Source organism: Talpa occidentalis, unplaced genomic scaffold, assembly GCF_014898055.3.
Source record: "Talpa occidentalis isolate TD23 unplaced genomic scaffold, MPIMG_talOcc4v2.1 talOcc4.11, whole genome shotgun sequence".
Lineage (NCBI taxonomy): Eukaryota > Metazoa > Chordata > Mammalia > Eulipotyphla > Talpidae > Talpa > Talpa occidentalis.
Genome location: NW_023601104.1, coordinates 88,088,556 through 88,105,541, shown reverse-complemented (window position 1 = coordinate 88,105,541; position 16,986 = coordinate 88,088,556). Strand labels below are relative to the sequence as shown.

The 16,986-nt window shown below is 37.4% G+C and overlaps 1 protein-coding gene across 6 annotated transcripts in view; it reads left to right on the top strand.

Moving 5' to 3' along the window:
- NRXN3 (neurexin 3) overlaps positions 1–6,765 on the top strand; it is a 1,487,041-nt gene extending 1,480,276 nt beyond the window's left edge. For 5 of the 6 annotated variants that reach the window (XM_054691888.1, XM_054691889.1, XM_054691890.1 and 2 more), the window contains one exon: positions 3,387–5,279. In XM_054691888.1, the coding sequence (XP_054547863.1) occupies positions 3,387–4,312 (926 nt within the window). In that variant the 3' untranslated portion in view covers positions 4,313–5,279. Of the gene's footprint in view, positions 1–3,386 lie in introns of all 6 variants that reach the window. The other variant, XM_054691893.1, reaches the window with a different exon arrangement.
- The last annotated feature ends 10,221 nt before the right edge of the window (positions 6,766–16,986 follow it).

Genomic DNA, 16,986 nt, shown 5'->3' with positions numbered 1-16,986 from the left:
TCCACTGCCAATGAAGGGGGATCTCCAGGCCAGGGTGTGACCCTAAACATGCTCAGTGACTTCTGGCCCTGTAATAAGCCTTCTTGTTTTTCAAGGTCTAGCTGTCATAGTAAGAGCCATGGAGGTGAGTCCAGCCATGACAGTGGTTACTGGTAGGCTACAAAGGACTCATGGGGACCCTCCCCTCCCGTCTACTTCCATGGACATTGAAGGCATTTGTCCACTTCCTTGAATTGCTAGGTAAAGGGGTTTGACTATTTCATTGATTAAAAATCACCAGAATTCAGGTTCATATTTCTCTGACAGGTGGCATCATTTGTCATTTTTATCATTGCTAGTGAGATTAATAGCAAATGGCAAAGAAAACTGTAGATTAGTAGTTTTGACAGATTCTGTTTTTTAAACTTTGCAATAGCTTACCCATCATTTCCTTTTGAAATAAGCTCTTGCCATTTCCCTTAGGGACTCACCAAACTTTTAGAAGCTCTTTAAAAAATGGCAAGTTTCAGACCCTCTTTTCATCCCATTATGAAAAGGATGGTTTTTACTTTTTTTTTTTGTTTTGTAATCCAAGAGAGACTCTTATAAGGGTGTTGAGTTTGAGGAGAATAGCAAAGTAAAGTGGGAGTGACTCACTGAAGAGTGAGCAGTTTATAGATTTTGTAGATTTTAAAAACAAAGACACTTGGAGTCTTTAGCAAAGACTGAAAACAAGAGGAAAAGGAGGCAAATTTAAGACTCCAGTTGGGTGTCACAGATGGTACACTAAAATTGCAAATGAATGCCATTCTGTAATCATGAAGACAGAGATCTTAATCTAACTTAAAGGGACTTCCGGCATCCTACTTGACAATACACCTTTTTATTTGTAGCAGGCCTTTGCCTCCCAACAAATCAATTATTCCATGTCCTTTAGCCCAGCTTCCACTCTGCTTATTCTACGTGGGGTAAACTTTTTCATGGCCCTAAAGAATAAATGACTCCATGTTTGTACCAGAAAAGAACACACATACTAATCCACTGTTCTAGGTAAACTGGATGAAAATATACTGTCTTGTTCTCTGAAGGAAATTAAAATAATCCCTGAGCAATCTCTGGGGAAACTTTAAACAGACTATGTGGGCCTTCACTCTCTCGCCTCACTACTCTCCTCTTCTCAAACACTGCCCTCTTCCATGTAGCACTTTTAAACAATTCCCAAGCCCCTCCTACTAGGAGAAGAAGAAGAAAAGTTAGTTCAGGGTTAGTTTTAGAACTGGCTTACCTTAGGGAACTTTACTCCAAATCTCATTTATAAAAGCTAGCAAAAGTGTGTAAATTATGCATTAAATAAGTTGCAAGGTATATGAATTATATATGTTCACAATGTAAAAAATAGGCATTCTGGACCAGTCAAGCAAGGGTGAGCTTTGACAATCTGCAAAGATCATTTTGCTCAAGAGTTTCAAATTCTGAGCACTACAACAGAACAGAAAGTTGCGTTGAGAGCACAGACCAAAATATCATCTTGAGATTTTCATACAGGCTCTTGTTTTATATCCCCACATAGAGGAAGGTATCAGGAAGGCCAAAGATGACTGTAGAATATGCAACTGCCCCTTCTCTTCCAGTTGATACACATTATTTAGATATAGGCCTCTTCAAATCAGATTCTCTTTGCAAAAAAATGTAGTGATATTGCCTAAATGGGGGTGGGCATAGGGTGGGGGGTGTAAAGGCTTCAGACATGGGTACAAGCAGTTCTTCTCAGATACTTTGCTGATATCCAATAGCTTTCTCCTAAGGAGGCCTATCCCTTAAACACTTGAAATCTGAGTAACTCCAGTACAGCAGTTCTGACTGATGCACAGGAAATATTTAAACGCAAAAGGTATGGACAGGTGAGCACAAGAGTTCTATTTGTGGTCAGTTTCTATAGGAAGAACCTGAGGAAACCTGGTAAGCTCAAAGACTTGTTCACCTCGAGTGTCCCTAAAATTTTGCAGTATTGAGCCACATCTGACTTTGTCACTAATCAGGAGACAATTTGCTTCAGCAAAAGTCGTATCTGATAAAAAAAAAAAAAAGATGCACAAACAGCAACTGATTCAGCAGAACAAGGTTACTACACAGAGCAGAACATACAAGAACTTCATGCCTGGTTGAGAGCTTAGCAACCCTGCTAAGCAAGAGGTCTTCAACAGTATGATCATGCAAGCATCTCAACTGCCTTGACTAAGAAGGACCAGGCAGATGCAACCCCATCCCTGCTGAGGATTTTCAAATATTGTAGTTGGAATCAGTTTTTCTGGAATAAATTCAATGAAGAGACATGTACTGTAACTTATTGTGATTTTTCCAGTGTCTGAAAAATAACTGTTAAGAGACACAGAAGAGTCTTTATCTTGCTTATACAGATGGATAATAATTTTGACCCTATAATTTGCATGGCACTGTAATTTAGTGAACTATTCTGAACTTTCTTTCCTGAGTTAGTCTATATGTTTATAAGTGCAAAAACTGGGCCCTGTGGATAAGTGATGTATTTTTGCATGCTAGTGAAAAATCACCAATTTTAAAAACTTACTTTGCTATCTCTATACATTCCATATTTCTGAACATGAAAGTAACTTTCCATTATGTCATGAATATCTAGGCTGAGTTCTTTTAAATCTAGCTTCCTGTTAATCCTATATTGCATATAGTACAAAAGCAATGCATCAACACATTAGACCAATACCAGGCAAGTTGTTACTTAACAGTCAGGGGGGCTTCTAGAAATGCATAATCAAAATGGGTTTGTTAAATGAACATGTTTAACCTCATGCAAGTCCCCCTCACTTAGTATACAGTAAATAAAGTCCACACTTGACAAATAAGAATGACAGGTAGTAACTTAAAATACCAAAGACCGTCTTTTATGTTCCTTGATCTTGGTCTCTATGAGAATATGTCATTCTTGTTTCATGGGAGCAAGTAAGTAGAAACCTAGACGATAATAAAGATAAAGAAATGATATGGTTCATGTAAAGCATACGCTGTGTACTGGTACACACACACACACACACACACACACACGCGATTTTGACAACCACTCATCATCTTCCCCTAAGCAGATCCTGGAAATAGCCCATTTGAATTCTATCTAAATAATTACTTGAGAGTATCTTTCAAAGATAAGCCCTCAATCTACAGATTTCAGGTTTTGGTGGCAAGAGGCATAGAATGGGCTTCAAATCTACCTGGAATGGTCAGGTTACAGCCAGGCAGGGTCCATATATGGATCCAGGTAATTTTATTATCATTTCTGAGGCATAACCTTTGAACCTGGTACACTGAGAGCGACTATGAATTGTGTTTCTCTGCAAATACACTAACTGTGTTTTCTTTTTTCTTTTCAATCCCAGGAGGTGAATTAGTTATCCCTCTTCTTGTAGAAGACCCTTTAGCCACCCCTCCTATTGCTACTCGTGCACCTTCCATTACACTCCCCCCTACCTTTCGCCCCCTCCTCACCATTATTGAGACCACCAAAGATTCCCTGTCCATGACCTCTGAGGCGGGGTTACCTTGCTTGTCGGACCAAGGCAGCGATGGTTGTGATGATGATGGCTTGGTGATATCTGGGTATGGCTCAGGGGAAACCTTTGACTCTAACCTGCCCCCTACTGATGATGAAGATTTTTACACCACCTTCTCCTTGGTAACAGATAAGAGTCTTTCCACTTCAATCTTCGAAGGTGGCTACAAAGCACATGCGCCCAAGTGGGAATCCAAGGACTTTAGACCTAACAAAGTCTCCGAAACTAGTAGGACTACTACCACATCTTTGTCCCCTGAGCTGATCCGCTTCACAGCTTCCTCCTCGTCTGGGATGGTGCCCAAATTGCCAGCTGGCAAAATGAATAACCGTGATCTCAAACCCCAGCCTGATATAGTCTTGCTTCCGTTGCCCACTGCCTATGAGCTAGACAGCACCAAACTGAAGAGCCCACTAATTACTTCCCCCATGTTCCGTAATGTGCCCACAGCAAACCCCACGGAGCCAGGAGTCAGACGGGTTCCGGGGGCCTCAGAGGTGATCCGGGAGTCGAGCAGTACAACAGGGATGGTCGTCGGCATTGTGGCTGCTGCCGCCCTCTGCATCTTGATCCTCCTGTACGCCATGTACAAGTACAGGAACAGGGACGAGGGGTCCTATCAAGTGGACGAGTCGCGAAACTACATCAGCAACTCGGCGCAGAGCAACGGCACGCTCATCAAGGAGAAGCAGCAGAGCTCCAAGAGCGCGCACAAGAAACAGAAAAACAAGGATAAAGAGTATTACGTGTAACCATGACCACACTACTCATAAACGAATTGAAAACAGAATTATTTCTATATAAATATCTAACTACTTGGCAATTGAGATTTAACAATGTCAGAACTGTTCTAACTATGAGATGGGGTACACCACGACTATGGTGGGGAAAACCATTTTTAAGGACACCTACAAAGATGTACCTACCTATACTGTTCAGCCATGGCTGCTTGGATTCAGTCATCGCTCGGAGACAGAAAGTTCTTTCTGCCCTGCTGTATCATAAAGCACACACTTTGCGCTCTGGAGTACGCAGATGGCGCCCCCACTTTCGCAGACTGGAAGCTTCCTTTTCCTGAGGACGTTTTCACCCAAGGTAGAGGACTTCATGGCTTACTTGTTCCATAACTCCAAGTGAGTCTGTAATGATGTTTGTGAAGCTTGACTGTAACAATGTTTTTTTTTTGTTCAATTATGTAAAAAACAAAAACCAAAAAAAGAAAAGAAAAAAGTTAAAAACAAAACAAAACAAACAAAAAAAAAATAAAACACCCTTATCTGGCTCTGGCCAGTGTTGTGTAACTTTTCAAGATCTGAGGGGAAAAATGGCTTTTGGGTTTTGTTTATTTTTTTGAGAATGACTGGACATAAGAAAAAGAAAAAAAAACTCAGAAAACAAAAGTAAAAGAGACTATTGCCATATGAACTCAAAAGCTACCATGGTATTCACCCTACATATCAGGTTGTGGTGTTTCTAGAATCTGTTGTTTGTTTCCTATATGATGCTTTGCTGAACACATAGCAAAAACCATATAATGGATGATACTGTTGATTTGAAAAACTGGTCCCCCAGGATCTAATTCCAGAATTTGCCACCCAAACCCTGAACAGTTGGGGTTAGGGCTGGTTCTATCAGAGCTATTGGCTTTACCTAACAATATCATTCCTGTCCATTAGCCCAGCCAAATTGTGGTAGAGAAGAAAGCCCCACAAATTCCAACAGAGCCTATCCTAGAGATGGGGAGGGGGTGGGTGGGCTGAATCGTGACTGATTGAAATGCATGCAAATATAAAAGACAATACTAAAAGTCTTAAAAGAATCAAAACAGACAATGCAGGAGTTCAACTTGTGATGGAACCACCAACGGTCACACAAGCCAAACGGGGCATGAGAGCACAAAACACACAGTTCTTCCCCTGCCCCCAATATGACAATGTTTTCATAGTGTTTTAATTTTGTAGCCTAACACTCGTGGATAACTCTATCCTTCCATTCGCTCATGCCTCCCTTCACCCATCTTTTTTAAAAATAAATAAATAATAAATGAATAAAGCTGCTGTGACACACAAAAAAAGGAATTTAATAGTATAATATATATAAATAAATATATATACAGATATATTTATCATGGTATGTTTGATCGGATGACTGAAACAGGAAATCTGTTTAAGTCTTGAAGTGGAATGAGAATGTTGTTTTAAAAGAAAATAACAAAACAACAAAAAAGTAAACCTTAAAAATGTGAAGAAAGTGTGAGTTTTAGTTTTGTCACAGTTAACTGTGTCAAAGAGAATAAAAAAAAATCTTCTCAGATTTTGTTTACATATTTTACTACATTTTTGCTGGTATACTTCCTTAGCCACCTATGTACATACTGCTTTAAGAACTGTTCTTTCCTTTCTATCTGTCCATTTCAGTTTGTTGTCTTACTTTCTTTTTGAAAAGAGGAAACAATGTACAGAAAAATAATAAGCTGGTTGTGTGGCCATAGCTAACCAGAGAGCAAGAGACAAAGCGAGATAAATATTCACATAAAAATGAAGTGTGTCCTCTGGAAGGTCAGATATATCCAATTTCTTTTGTACAGATGAAAACCAATCAGCTGTTTAGGTTTAGAAATCTACTCTTGCTGGTCTTTGTAAGTTGCATGACTATTTGACTTTGGAAAAATACCTTAACGACACGGGGCAAAAAGCGCAATCTAAACAATGGTAGCCTTGACTAATATGTATGGAAGGAGATGTTCCTCATTATCTGATATTTCAATGTGTTAAAGAGTTTTGGATTTTTTGTTGTTATTTAAAAAGACAGAATTATAAAGAGATATCAAAGCACGATTTTAGATAACCTAAATGGCCCAACCTATATGAAGTTGATTATATCTCGATGTCTGTAAAAGATTGCTGTTCTTGGAGTCTTGAGGTCTTGTGAATTGACTTCCTGCTTTCTTTACATTTTTTTATTTGAGTAAAAATACATTTGTCATATTCCTTTTAGTGTAAGTTTCTATTTGGACAATTTTATGGGAACATGTGCATTCTGTATGTGAGCTTCGATCATATTCCTGTTGTTTTATGAGCAGACTTTTAAGGAATTTAATTTATGATGTTGTGATGTTACTGCTTTTTCTTTTTCCTTTTCTCTTTTTTTCATATTTGCATTTTCGTTCAAGGATATGCTTAGCAATAAAATGTTCTTCCCAAAACCTTGTATGATGATGCATTTTTATTTTCTAGCCATTTGGGAAAAAATCTTGCACTGAGGCCAAACATGACATATTTTATTAAAAGACAAGCAAACTAGGACCACTTTCATGTGAGGTAAAATATTCTAACCAGTGATTAATTACTTATATAAACTTATCAAAAGTGGCATATTTATGGTGTGTCAACCAAGACATTATTTTTTAGATCACTATGACAGAGTGGCCAGAGGGAAAACACTTTCTGAACAGGTAAGATGACAGAAGCATTGTATTCTGGATAAAGCAGTTGATATTATATTTTTGAAAGTGGTAACTTTTAAGCATTCTGTTAATAAATGTTGAACAGTCGTAGAACCATGTTAATATAATGCCTTAAGCATTAGAATGCTCTACATGCACTTTATCCACACCTCCCCCATATTGACTTTTTTAAAATGCACTAAATCTAAAACAAAATTTTGAGTAATTAAATGTTAAAAGATTTATTTTATATCTTCAGATTATAAAACTTTGTAAACATTCATTATAGTTGAAATATTTCTCATATCTCAAATGTCCTTGATTTGCTGGTTCCCTAAGAAGTTGTTTACTTTGCCAATTGGATCATCCATCATAATAACTCTTATTTCTTATCGTCCTCCAGAAATGTTGGTTTAACTGAATAGCTGCAATCTATGCATTTTGGTTATCAGTTTACAAAAAGTTAGAATTAAAAGCAAGTATATAACCCTGTTCCTTCAGATTTCATTAGTCTAATAGTTATGCTATTGACTATCATACAAATGGAAATGTGAGGCTCAGTGATATCAAACTTTTGAAAGTTCCTCTTTTGCTCCCTAAGTCAGATAACTTACTTAAAACATACATTTGTCAGTGCCCATGATATACCAGGCACTGTGTTTAGTGTTTTAAATCTATATAGTCTGTTTAATTCCTGAGTGGTAGATAAAAAATTTTTTCATCTTAAAAATGAAGAAGTGAAAACTCAAGGTTTACTAATAACTCAGTTAATACATTTGTAGTAACTGTTAAAAGGCAAGCCTTGTTACCATGGAGGGCAGTGGGATGTTGTGAAAGGAATATAGCGACCGAGACCAGACAGAGTTGGGCTGGTACCCAGCTAGTCTACCCACTCTTTATGGGTAACTTTCACATACTCTGAGATTAGGCTTCCCTCACCTCGAATATGAAAAATACAAAATGTTTTAATTGTGGCTGATACAGAGTAAGTAGAATTTCTACACCAAAAATGATTTATTTAATAGTTGTCAGCAATTCACCAAGTAATGACTAAGGTTTGTTAGCTGTAACTGTCAAAACTAGTCTGCTTCTAGTCATGTGCTCTGACTGTAGCTGGTAAATGTGTGGTGTGGACGTGGTAGCCTTAGTCTGCCTGACAGAACGTTTTCCACAAGTGACCAGAAATTAGGGTAAGTAAATGAAGTCTAGACTTAAGAAAATATTAAACTTGACACAGAAACTTCCAGATGATGGTTAACATAGTCAATTTATCAAGAGCTAAGTGGCATTTGCTCCTATGCACTGGTTGAAGTCCACCAACGGAAGTCATATTTCATTGTCTCTGCTTTGGGGAGTGTTGCCATTACACCATCCCCTTCCATGTGTTTAATGTTGGTCTCGGGCTTTGGAATCAGAAAAATCTTAGTTCACATCTTGGCTCTGAATCTTGGTACATGCTTAATCACTGTGAAACTTTTTCTGAGTGTACAGTGACTTTAGCCTCTTCTATAAGATTGGAATGTTCATTGTCTTTCTCTTAGTGCTGTTCCATAATTAAATGAGCTAATGCAGACATACATGTCTGGATATAAGCATAATGGTTGTCCCATTGCCCTCAAACTCTGATGGCTAATATTGTCTTCTTAATCTTTTATTATTATCTTTTATTATCTTTTATTATCCTAAAGAAAAAAATAAGCCCAAGTTCCTTCTAAAAGTCTGGAAGATATATGTATTGGAGAGCCCCAGAGCAATCATTTTACTTCTGTCACCTAAAATCATTATTGGTTTTATTCTCCTGCAGTGGAAATGATATCGGTTTATTGATTGTTTGGTCTCTTTTGAATCTTCCACCAAAAATAGATAATCCCCTGCAAAATCTTTACTTTAATTTACTCCTTTAGGATAAGAAGCATAAGAAAGTTTCAAATGATAACTTATTCTAGACCTCAAAGGACAGTCTTCTATCCCTCCCAAATTATGGAGTTGCTGTTGCCTTAGATACCCCTTCAAAATTCTATATTAGTTTCCTAAACTACCCAAATATCACTATTTTACATATAACCTGAGGACCACTTTAAGCATTTGTTTTTGTTAATCCAACCAATATTTACTGAACGCTCTGTGTCAGCCAAACTACTATTGGCTATTTCAATGGAAGCAGCCAATGGTTCTGGGGATTTTATGTTTTACTATCTCCTATATTGACCCATAGATGTCCAGGTTCTTTTCACCCATATTCAATTTGATACTTGACCTTTCTCCAAAACTATTCAAACTCTGAATTTGATTCAGTTGAATGAAAATTTGATGATACTGTTTGAGATCATTTAGGTTATTAATACATTGATTGGATTTTAATAAATGATTACTATATATTAAATTGAGAGCCTTAAGCAATTTGTAATCTATTAAGGGCATGAAATAATGATACTACAGTGAACACAAATAAGCCATCAAAAAAGTACATACTAAGTTCTTTGGTGGGTCAGAAGAAATTGCTTACGGGAGGGCTTCAGACAGGAGGTGACATGACATAAACCTTGAGAAATTGAGGGGCAGAAATCAGAACTTCAAGCAAAGCATTGAAATGAGAATAAGTGACAACAAGTAGGGTCAAAATCATAGTGTGGATGGATACCAGATTTAGATAGTACATTAGTAGAAGATATAGCTACAAAGGTTTCTGGAATTTTATTAAGAAAAGTGTGAGGTGGGAGAATTCTTAAGAAGCTCTCAAGTTCAAGGGTTTATTTCTTGTTTATTTCTTATTTCTACCTTCTCTAAGAAGGTAGAAGTCAGAGGAATCAAGGTTACTCTGACATGGTGACAAAGAAGGAAAGAATGGGATCAGAAACTAGCATACTGCAGTGAAAGTGAAAGAAATTGAGTCAGTTGTAGTCAGAGAGCTTCAAAGTTCTAGATAACACAAAGGCAGAGCCATGTGCCTTAACAGGGAGCTATGAGCACACAGAAGGTGACTGCACTTCCCTGCAATGCTAATGAAAATATCACTAGGAAGGCAGTTATCCTTTTCTGGCATTGATAGTAAATCTTTGTATTTTTGCTACATTTTTATTTTATGACTTGAAATCCAATCTGGTGGTTCCAAATGAGAACTCTTTCAACTTCATAATGCTGGCTCAAGAGAAACAAACCATTTTATCTTTTTTTTTTTTTCCTGAAGCATTTGGAATGATGGCCAAGAAAGAGGGAGGCAGGATGTAGGTCTTCATCTCATCTGCACACACTGCCAAAAGAAAATATGGTAGGCTGGAGGGCTGAGACAACAGAAACTTCTTTCTCACAGGTCTGGAGGCCGAAAGCCCCAGCCAAAGATCCAGGCAAAGTTTGCTTTTTGCCTAAGACTTTCTTCCTGCTTCTGTTCTCACATGCCTTTCTTCTGTGTATATGGTCAAAGAGCCATTTCTTTCTCTTGCTTTTTTTGATGGTCAGTAGGATAAGGGCCACACCCTGATCCTACCTCCAAATATAACCACACAGAAGGTTAGGATTTAAACAGATGCACGTATAAATTTTGGGGGCCGGGGGCCCAATTCAGTCCATCACCCATGAACATGGCATTGGGAATTGGGAAGGTGAAAATATCAAGAGTGCAAAAGGGTCAAGGAAACCGGAAGCAGCTCTGGCTTTGTTCAAGTGGCTACATGCTTCTGGTAAAAGAGCAAATAAGTACATGAATGACTAAACCTCAGAGAAGGACCAGATCACAGGACTAAGAGCTGGGACTTAGAGACAGTATTGGGGTTGTGTGAAAGAGAGACCATAGAAGACAGGAAGAGCTAAAAGGAAACCAGACTCAGAGTTGGAAATGTACTAAATAGTGTGAACTTCAAGCCACCTTGGACTTTTCTAGTGGTTAGGTGTATGGGTCCTTGAGTCAGAATGCCATTATTCTATATGCTTATGTTCTATAATTTTAAATCAATCACCTAAGTCTCAACTTTCATACCTGGGACTATTTATCTTATAGATTTGTCAGAAAGATTAAATAAAATAATGTATTAATGCATGCAAAATGACTAGCATTCTGTCTGGGTATATAATAAACCTTAATAATGTTGGTCATTATTACAATTTGGCCTTGTTCCCTGACTCAAACAAGGTCAAACTGAGCTGCCATTTGTATGTCTAGACAACACCAAAAGGAGCATAAAAATATAGTCATTAGGCAAGCACTCTATTTTTTTAATTCTTTCATTTCCCAAGAAACTATAAAATTCACTTGTCTGCTCATTGTTAAGGTTTTTATTGCCACTAGTTTCTCTGCTTTCAGACTCCAGCTTGGGTTTTGGCCAGGGAAGCCTCACATCCTAGATTTTCACTTCTGTCTTGGGCTTCTTGCTCTCAACTCTCCCTGGCAGCTGGGTAATCAAACACCAGGAAGCTAAGAGACCTTCAGAAATCCTTGTCCCCCCCTTTATTGATATGCATTATTTTGGTTTTTATTTTAACTTGTCTTATTATTGGGACATTTTTCAAATATTCTCAAAAGTAAAGAAATTAATACAGCAAATTTCTGTGTATCTATCTAATTTCAAGAATTATTGATATTTTTCTGTTCTTGTTTTATCTCTACCCACCTCCTCCAGAATTCTTTTAATAACACACAATGTTTAAAAAAAAAAAGACCATTAAAAGAATATTGTTAGATCTCTTGACCTGAGTCTTTTTCGATAATGTTTCTGAGTAACCAAACCTAACATTCTTTCTGATGGACAATTAATGGCATGATTCCAGTTCTTTATTGAATGACACCATAAAAGAAGAGATTAACTGCTAAGTAGACTCCACATCGTTTAATGAGATTGCCTGAAAACTGAAAGGATTTTTTCAGCTTGTACGTATTTCAACTCAACAGTGCTCAATCACTTTTTGAAATGAATTTGAAAGTCTATAGATTAGAAAAAGCTGTAATATCTTTTTCAAAATGTGACATTTTAGAATAGAATGTATGTTTTTCTTCAAGGGAGAGGATAAGGAAAAATGCCATTTCCTGGCACCTATGGGCACTAAGAAATTTTTACCTCTAGAAATGTGATCAAAAACCTACTGGCATCTTCTCCTAGGGTTATAGTCATGTATTTGCAGTTACTTTACACTGAATTTACATGAGTCTAGAAGAGCTAGTTCATTAAGCACATTCTCAAGTTAAGATTTTAACTGTTCCATCTTTGTGTTGACACGGGTGATTTTCTCTTCTTAGCTTTCACTCACCTCTAGTTTTTGACCTAGAATTTTCATCACAAAGGGAGAGAGAGAATTATTTATAGACTATTTAATAGTATATTCTTTTCTACCACCAAGTGAAACTAGGTTTTAGGAGAAATAGAAACACAGGCTTTTACTTTGGTTTCATGGGGCAGAATGAGAATTAGAAGAGTAGGTTTCAACAAGTAAATCATTTTCCTGTTCCTGCTCTGTGTTTAGCTATTTGCCTTATGTTATTTGGGGGTGAGGGTGACCTAGCAGATCATGCATACATGCTCTTTGACAAAATATGAAAGCTTGCCTAAATTTGAAAGAAAAGACAAGTAGGCAGAGTGAAGAATGGTAAGAAAGGCAGCTTAAATTAATCTTGTCATTAAAACTGAAAAACTAAAATTTCGTTAGTATTACAGTACACTTTTCAGTACATCACCAGGAAAATGTGCTTATGTGCACACATGAATATCAATAACCAGATCTGTTTTTTTTTCTTTTTTTTAATTTTATTTTTTTATTCCCCATACAATTACAACCCCTTATTTTGACCCCAAGCCCTCCTTTCCCTGCCCCCCATCTGCCATAGAGTGTCTCTGGTTCATAGTTGTTTGTCAATTTTGATATTTTCTTTCTTATAGTTATTCTTTTTCCTGGTCCCTTATTTAAGTTTTCTAGATTCCTGCTATGAGTGAGACCATCCGATATTTTTCTTTTTCTCTCTGGCTTATTTCGCTGAGCAGGATCCCTCCCAGCTCCATCCATGTTGCTGCAAATTGCATGTGTTTATCTTTTTTGAATGCTGAGTAATATTCCATGGTGTATATGTACCACATCTTCTTGATCCAATCATCTGTTTTTGGGCAATTGGGTTGTTTCCAAAGCTTAGCTATTGTAAACAGTGATGCTATAAACATAGGGTGCAGGTGCTCTTTGGAATTGATGTTTCTGTGTCCTTTGGGTAAATACCTAGGAGTGGAATTGCTGGATCATATGGAAACTCTATCTTTTAGTAGGTCAAGAAATCTCCACACAGCTCTCCACAGTGGCTGGACCAGCCTGCACTCCCACCAACATAACCTCGCCAACATCCGCTGTCGCTAGCTCCCTCAATATGTGCCATTCTCACCGTGCAAGATGGCATCCCACCACAGTCCCGATTTGCACCTCCATGGGAAAACTAGGATAGTTGTTTTCATAATCAAAATTTAAAAAAGGGGAAATTCACTTAGGGGTGGAAAGTAGACACAGAAGAGCTACTTTTAAACTCCGATGTGGTTTGTAATTGTCCCCTCCTCCTCATTTTCCCCGACAGCCCCCAAATCCAGGCATAGGGTCATTGTGTCTGACATTAACACATAAGCTCTAGGTTTACACATATACTCTGACCTCTTCTGTTAAAAAGGAAAAAAAAAAAACATGCAGGTGCTCATACTTGTGTGGCAATTAATTGTAAGGTACTTTAATATTGTGCTGGTTCTTGCATTGAACTTTATGTATCTTTTCTCTTTCTCTTGTAAATGTTCTTAAATAATGATATTATAAACATCATTTCCCTAAAATATATTGTAAGAATGTAAGTCTTGTATAGTAGCGGGGTAAGTCTGTCTTGATTTGGATTTGATAACACAGGCATGACACCAGGGCAATAGCTTTTTTTGTTTTTGCTTTGTTTTGATGAATTATATTTTTTTTTCAGTTTCACTGATATGTAGTTGATGTATAACTGTGTAAGTCTAAGGTGTACAATGTTCTGATTTGATCAATGTATGCATTGCATGTGAATTGTATATACATGTATATATTACCACAGGAAGTTTACTTAACATATCCATCACCACACGTAATTATTATTTTGCAATGAGAATCTTTATGATTTACTTTCATAGCAATACCCAAGTATACAGTACAGTATTGGTTTGTTTTTCAAATTGAAGTAAGATCACATTATAACACAAGTTTTAGGTGTTCATCTTTGCGAATCAATATGTGTATAAACATTAAGCTTGCCACTACTAAAAGCCCAAATCTATCCTTCATCAGAGCATTGTCGCTTTTCCCCAATTTATCCACACATCTCCCCCATTCACTTCTAATAATCACTGATTGATCTTATAGTCCCAAAAGTTCTTTCATTTAAGATTTATTTATTTATGCATATAAGAACTGGGGCACAGGCCAGAGGTGTCAGTGGTGGGGGAGGGTGTGAGACGGTTCACCAGAGACAGAGTGGGGAACAGAACAGGCAGAATGACTGAAATACACTGCTGAGGGGAGCAGTGGACATGACAGGAGAGGTCTGCTGCGCCATGTGGGTCACCTCCCTAGCTGAGGATCAAACTTGTGCTATAGTAGCTGTGGATTTCTTCACTGTGCTCATGCTTAACCCCTTGCAACACCAGGGAGGCCCCAAAAAGTTCATTTTTGTTTTGTTTAGCTCTTTTGTTGGTTGTTTCTATATGCCAGGTATGAGTGAAATCATATGGGTTTATCTTTTTCTGTATGGTTTATTTCACTAAATAAAAGTCCCTCTAGATCCATCTATGTTGTTACAGATGGCAGTATTTTAACAGCTGAACAGTACTCCACTGTGTGTATATACCACTTCTTTACTGATTTATCAATCAGTGAACACTTACATTGTTTTCAGTTCTTGGCTATTGCAAATAGTGCTGCAGTAAACATGAGGGGTTGTGCATTTATCTCTTTAAATTTGTGGTTTTGTATTTTCCAGGTAAGTACTCAGAAGTGGGATAAATGAATTTTATGGAATTTCTTTTTTCAATTTTTTGAGGAATCTCCATACTGCTTTCCATAAAGGCTGCACCAATTTACATTCCCACCAACAGGGCATAAGGGTTACCTTCTCTCCACATCTTCTCCAACACTGGTTGTTTCTTGTCTTTTGGATAAAAGTCATTCTCACAGGTATGAGCTGATATCTTATTGGTTTTTTTGATTTGCATTTATCTAACAATACAAGATGATAAACATCTTTTCATGTGTCCATTGGTAGAGCCCCAGGACATATGTATCATATGACTGAAAGATTATGCTAGCATCTTCCCTTTTCTACAACTGTGCCACTACTGGCAATGTTTCTATAAGTTTAACACTTTTAAATTCTACCAATAAATATGATCATGTGCTATTTGTCTTTCTATGTCTTTCTCATTTTATTTATAGAAGGCCGTCGAATTTCATTGGGGTTATTGCAAATGACAACTTTGCTGAGTAAAGAAGTGCAGGTTGATACTTCTTTTCTTTCATCACTTTGAACATATCATCCCACTCTCTCCTGGCCTGCAAGGTTTCTGTTAAGAAATCCACTGATAGACTTATGATGGTTCTCTTATATGTGAGACATTTCTCTTAGTGCCTTTTACATTTTCCATTTTTTTAATTTGTAGACAATTTTGTTATAATGTACCATGAAGGAGATATTTTTAAGCTGAAATTTGGGGTAGATTTGTTTATTTCAGTCTCATAAACTTAGATGCCCAAATCTTTCCCAGATTTGAGGAGTTCTCAGCCATTAGTCTCTTTCCAGTTTTATTCAGAAATAATAGACATACATCACTGCAGGTTAAGGTAAATAACCTGATGGCTTCACTTACAACTATTGTGACATCATTACCACAGAAAGAAAAGAAAAAAAAGGGGGGAAATATAGCCATTATTTCTTTAAATAAGTTTTCTGTTGCCTTACTTTTCTTTTTCTTCTCTGACATTCCAATAGTTAGTAGGTGTTTTGTTGTTTTTTTTTTTTTTTAATGATATCCCATCATTTACAAATGTCTTCACTCATTTTTAATTTTTTTTGTCCTTTGGATAATTTTGTATAATCTGGCTTTAGGTTTATACATTTTTCTTCTTCTGCTTGGTCAAGTTTGCTGTTAATACTCTCCATGGATTTGTCCAGGCATTGAACCTTCAGCTCTAGAATTTATATTTTTAAAATTGGATTCTATTTCTTTGTTGAATTTGTTCATGCAATGTTTTTCCTTTTTTTTTTTTTTTACCTATCCATGTTCTTTTGTAGTTAACTGATTTCTTTTAGAGGGTTATTATCAATTATTTTGGTCAGAAATTTCTTAAGTCTCATTACTTAAGGTCAGTTACTAGAGTTTTATTGGTTTCCTTTGGTGATATCATATGAATCTTCATGACTGTGTTTTTATGCTGTATCTGTGTATTTGAGGTAGTGAGGTTCCAGTCTTTTTTTAAGCAGTTGAGTGGGGCTGCTGACTTACTTCCCTGTTCTGCTGGGACTTAGGATATGCTATCCAGGTGCTTGGTCTCTAGCCAGGCTTCCTAGATGGGTCAGCCTGGAGTCTATCCCTAACATTGGGTGGGGCCAATGCTTCCCTTCCCAGGCACAGCCTGGGAAGGTTTGCTGTGTACCTGTCCAGTGTCTGGCTAGACTTCCTGGTTTGGCTAGGATGGAAGACATGCTTAACAGTTTGTCAGGGTCATTGACTTATTTCCCTGTCCATGTGGGTCTCTAGATTATGCTCTCTGTTTATTTTAGAATAAAAAACAATAAAACTGCTGTCTGGGGACCCAAACTAGACCTATCTGGTGACCAACCTTCCTGGCTGGATGAGGTCACCAGTCTGGCTCTGCAGGAGAATGGACTTAATGATTGTGATTTCTGCTTGGGCACCATAGCAAGTAGAAACTTGACCTGCTAAGATCTATGAGTGCAGAGTCCTGTCCCCTTCTCCTTTTCTGATTTCCCCAGTGATGTATGTCAGG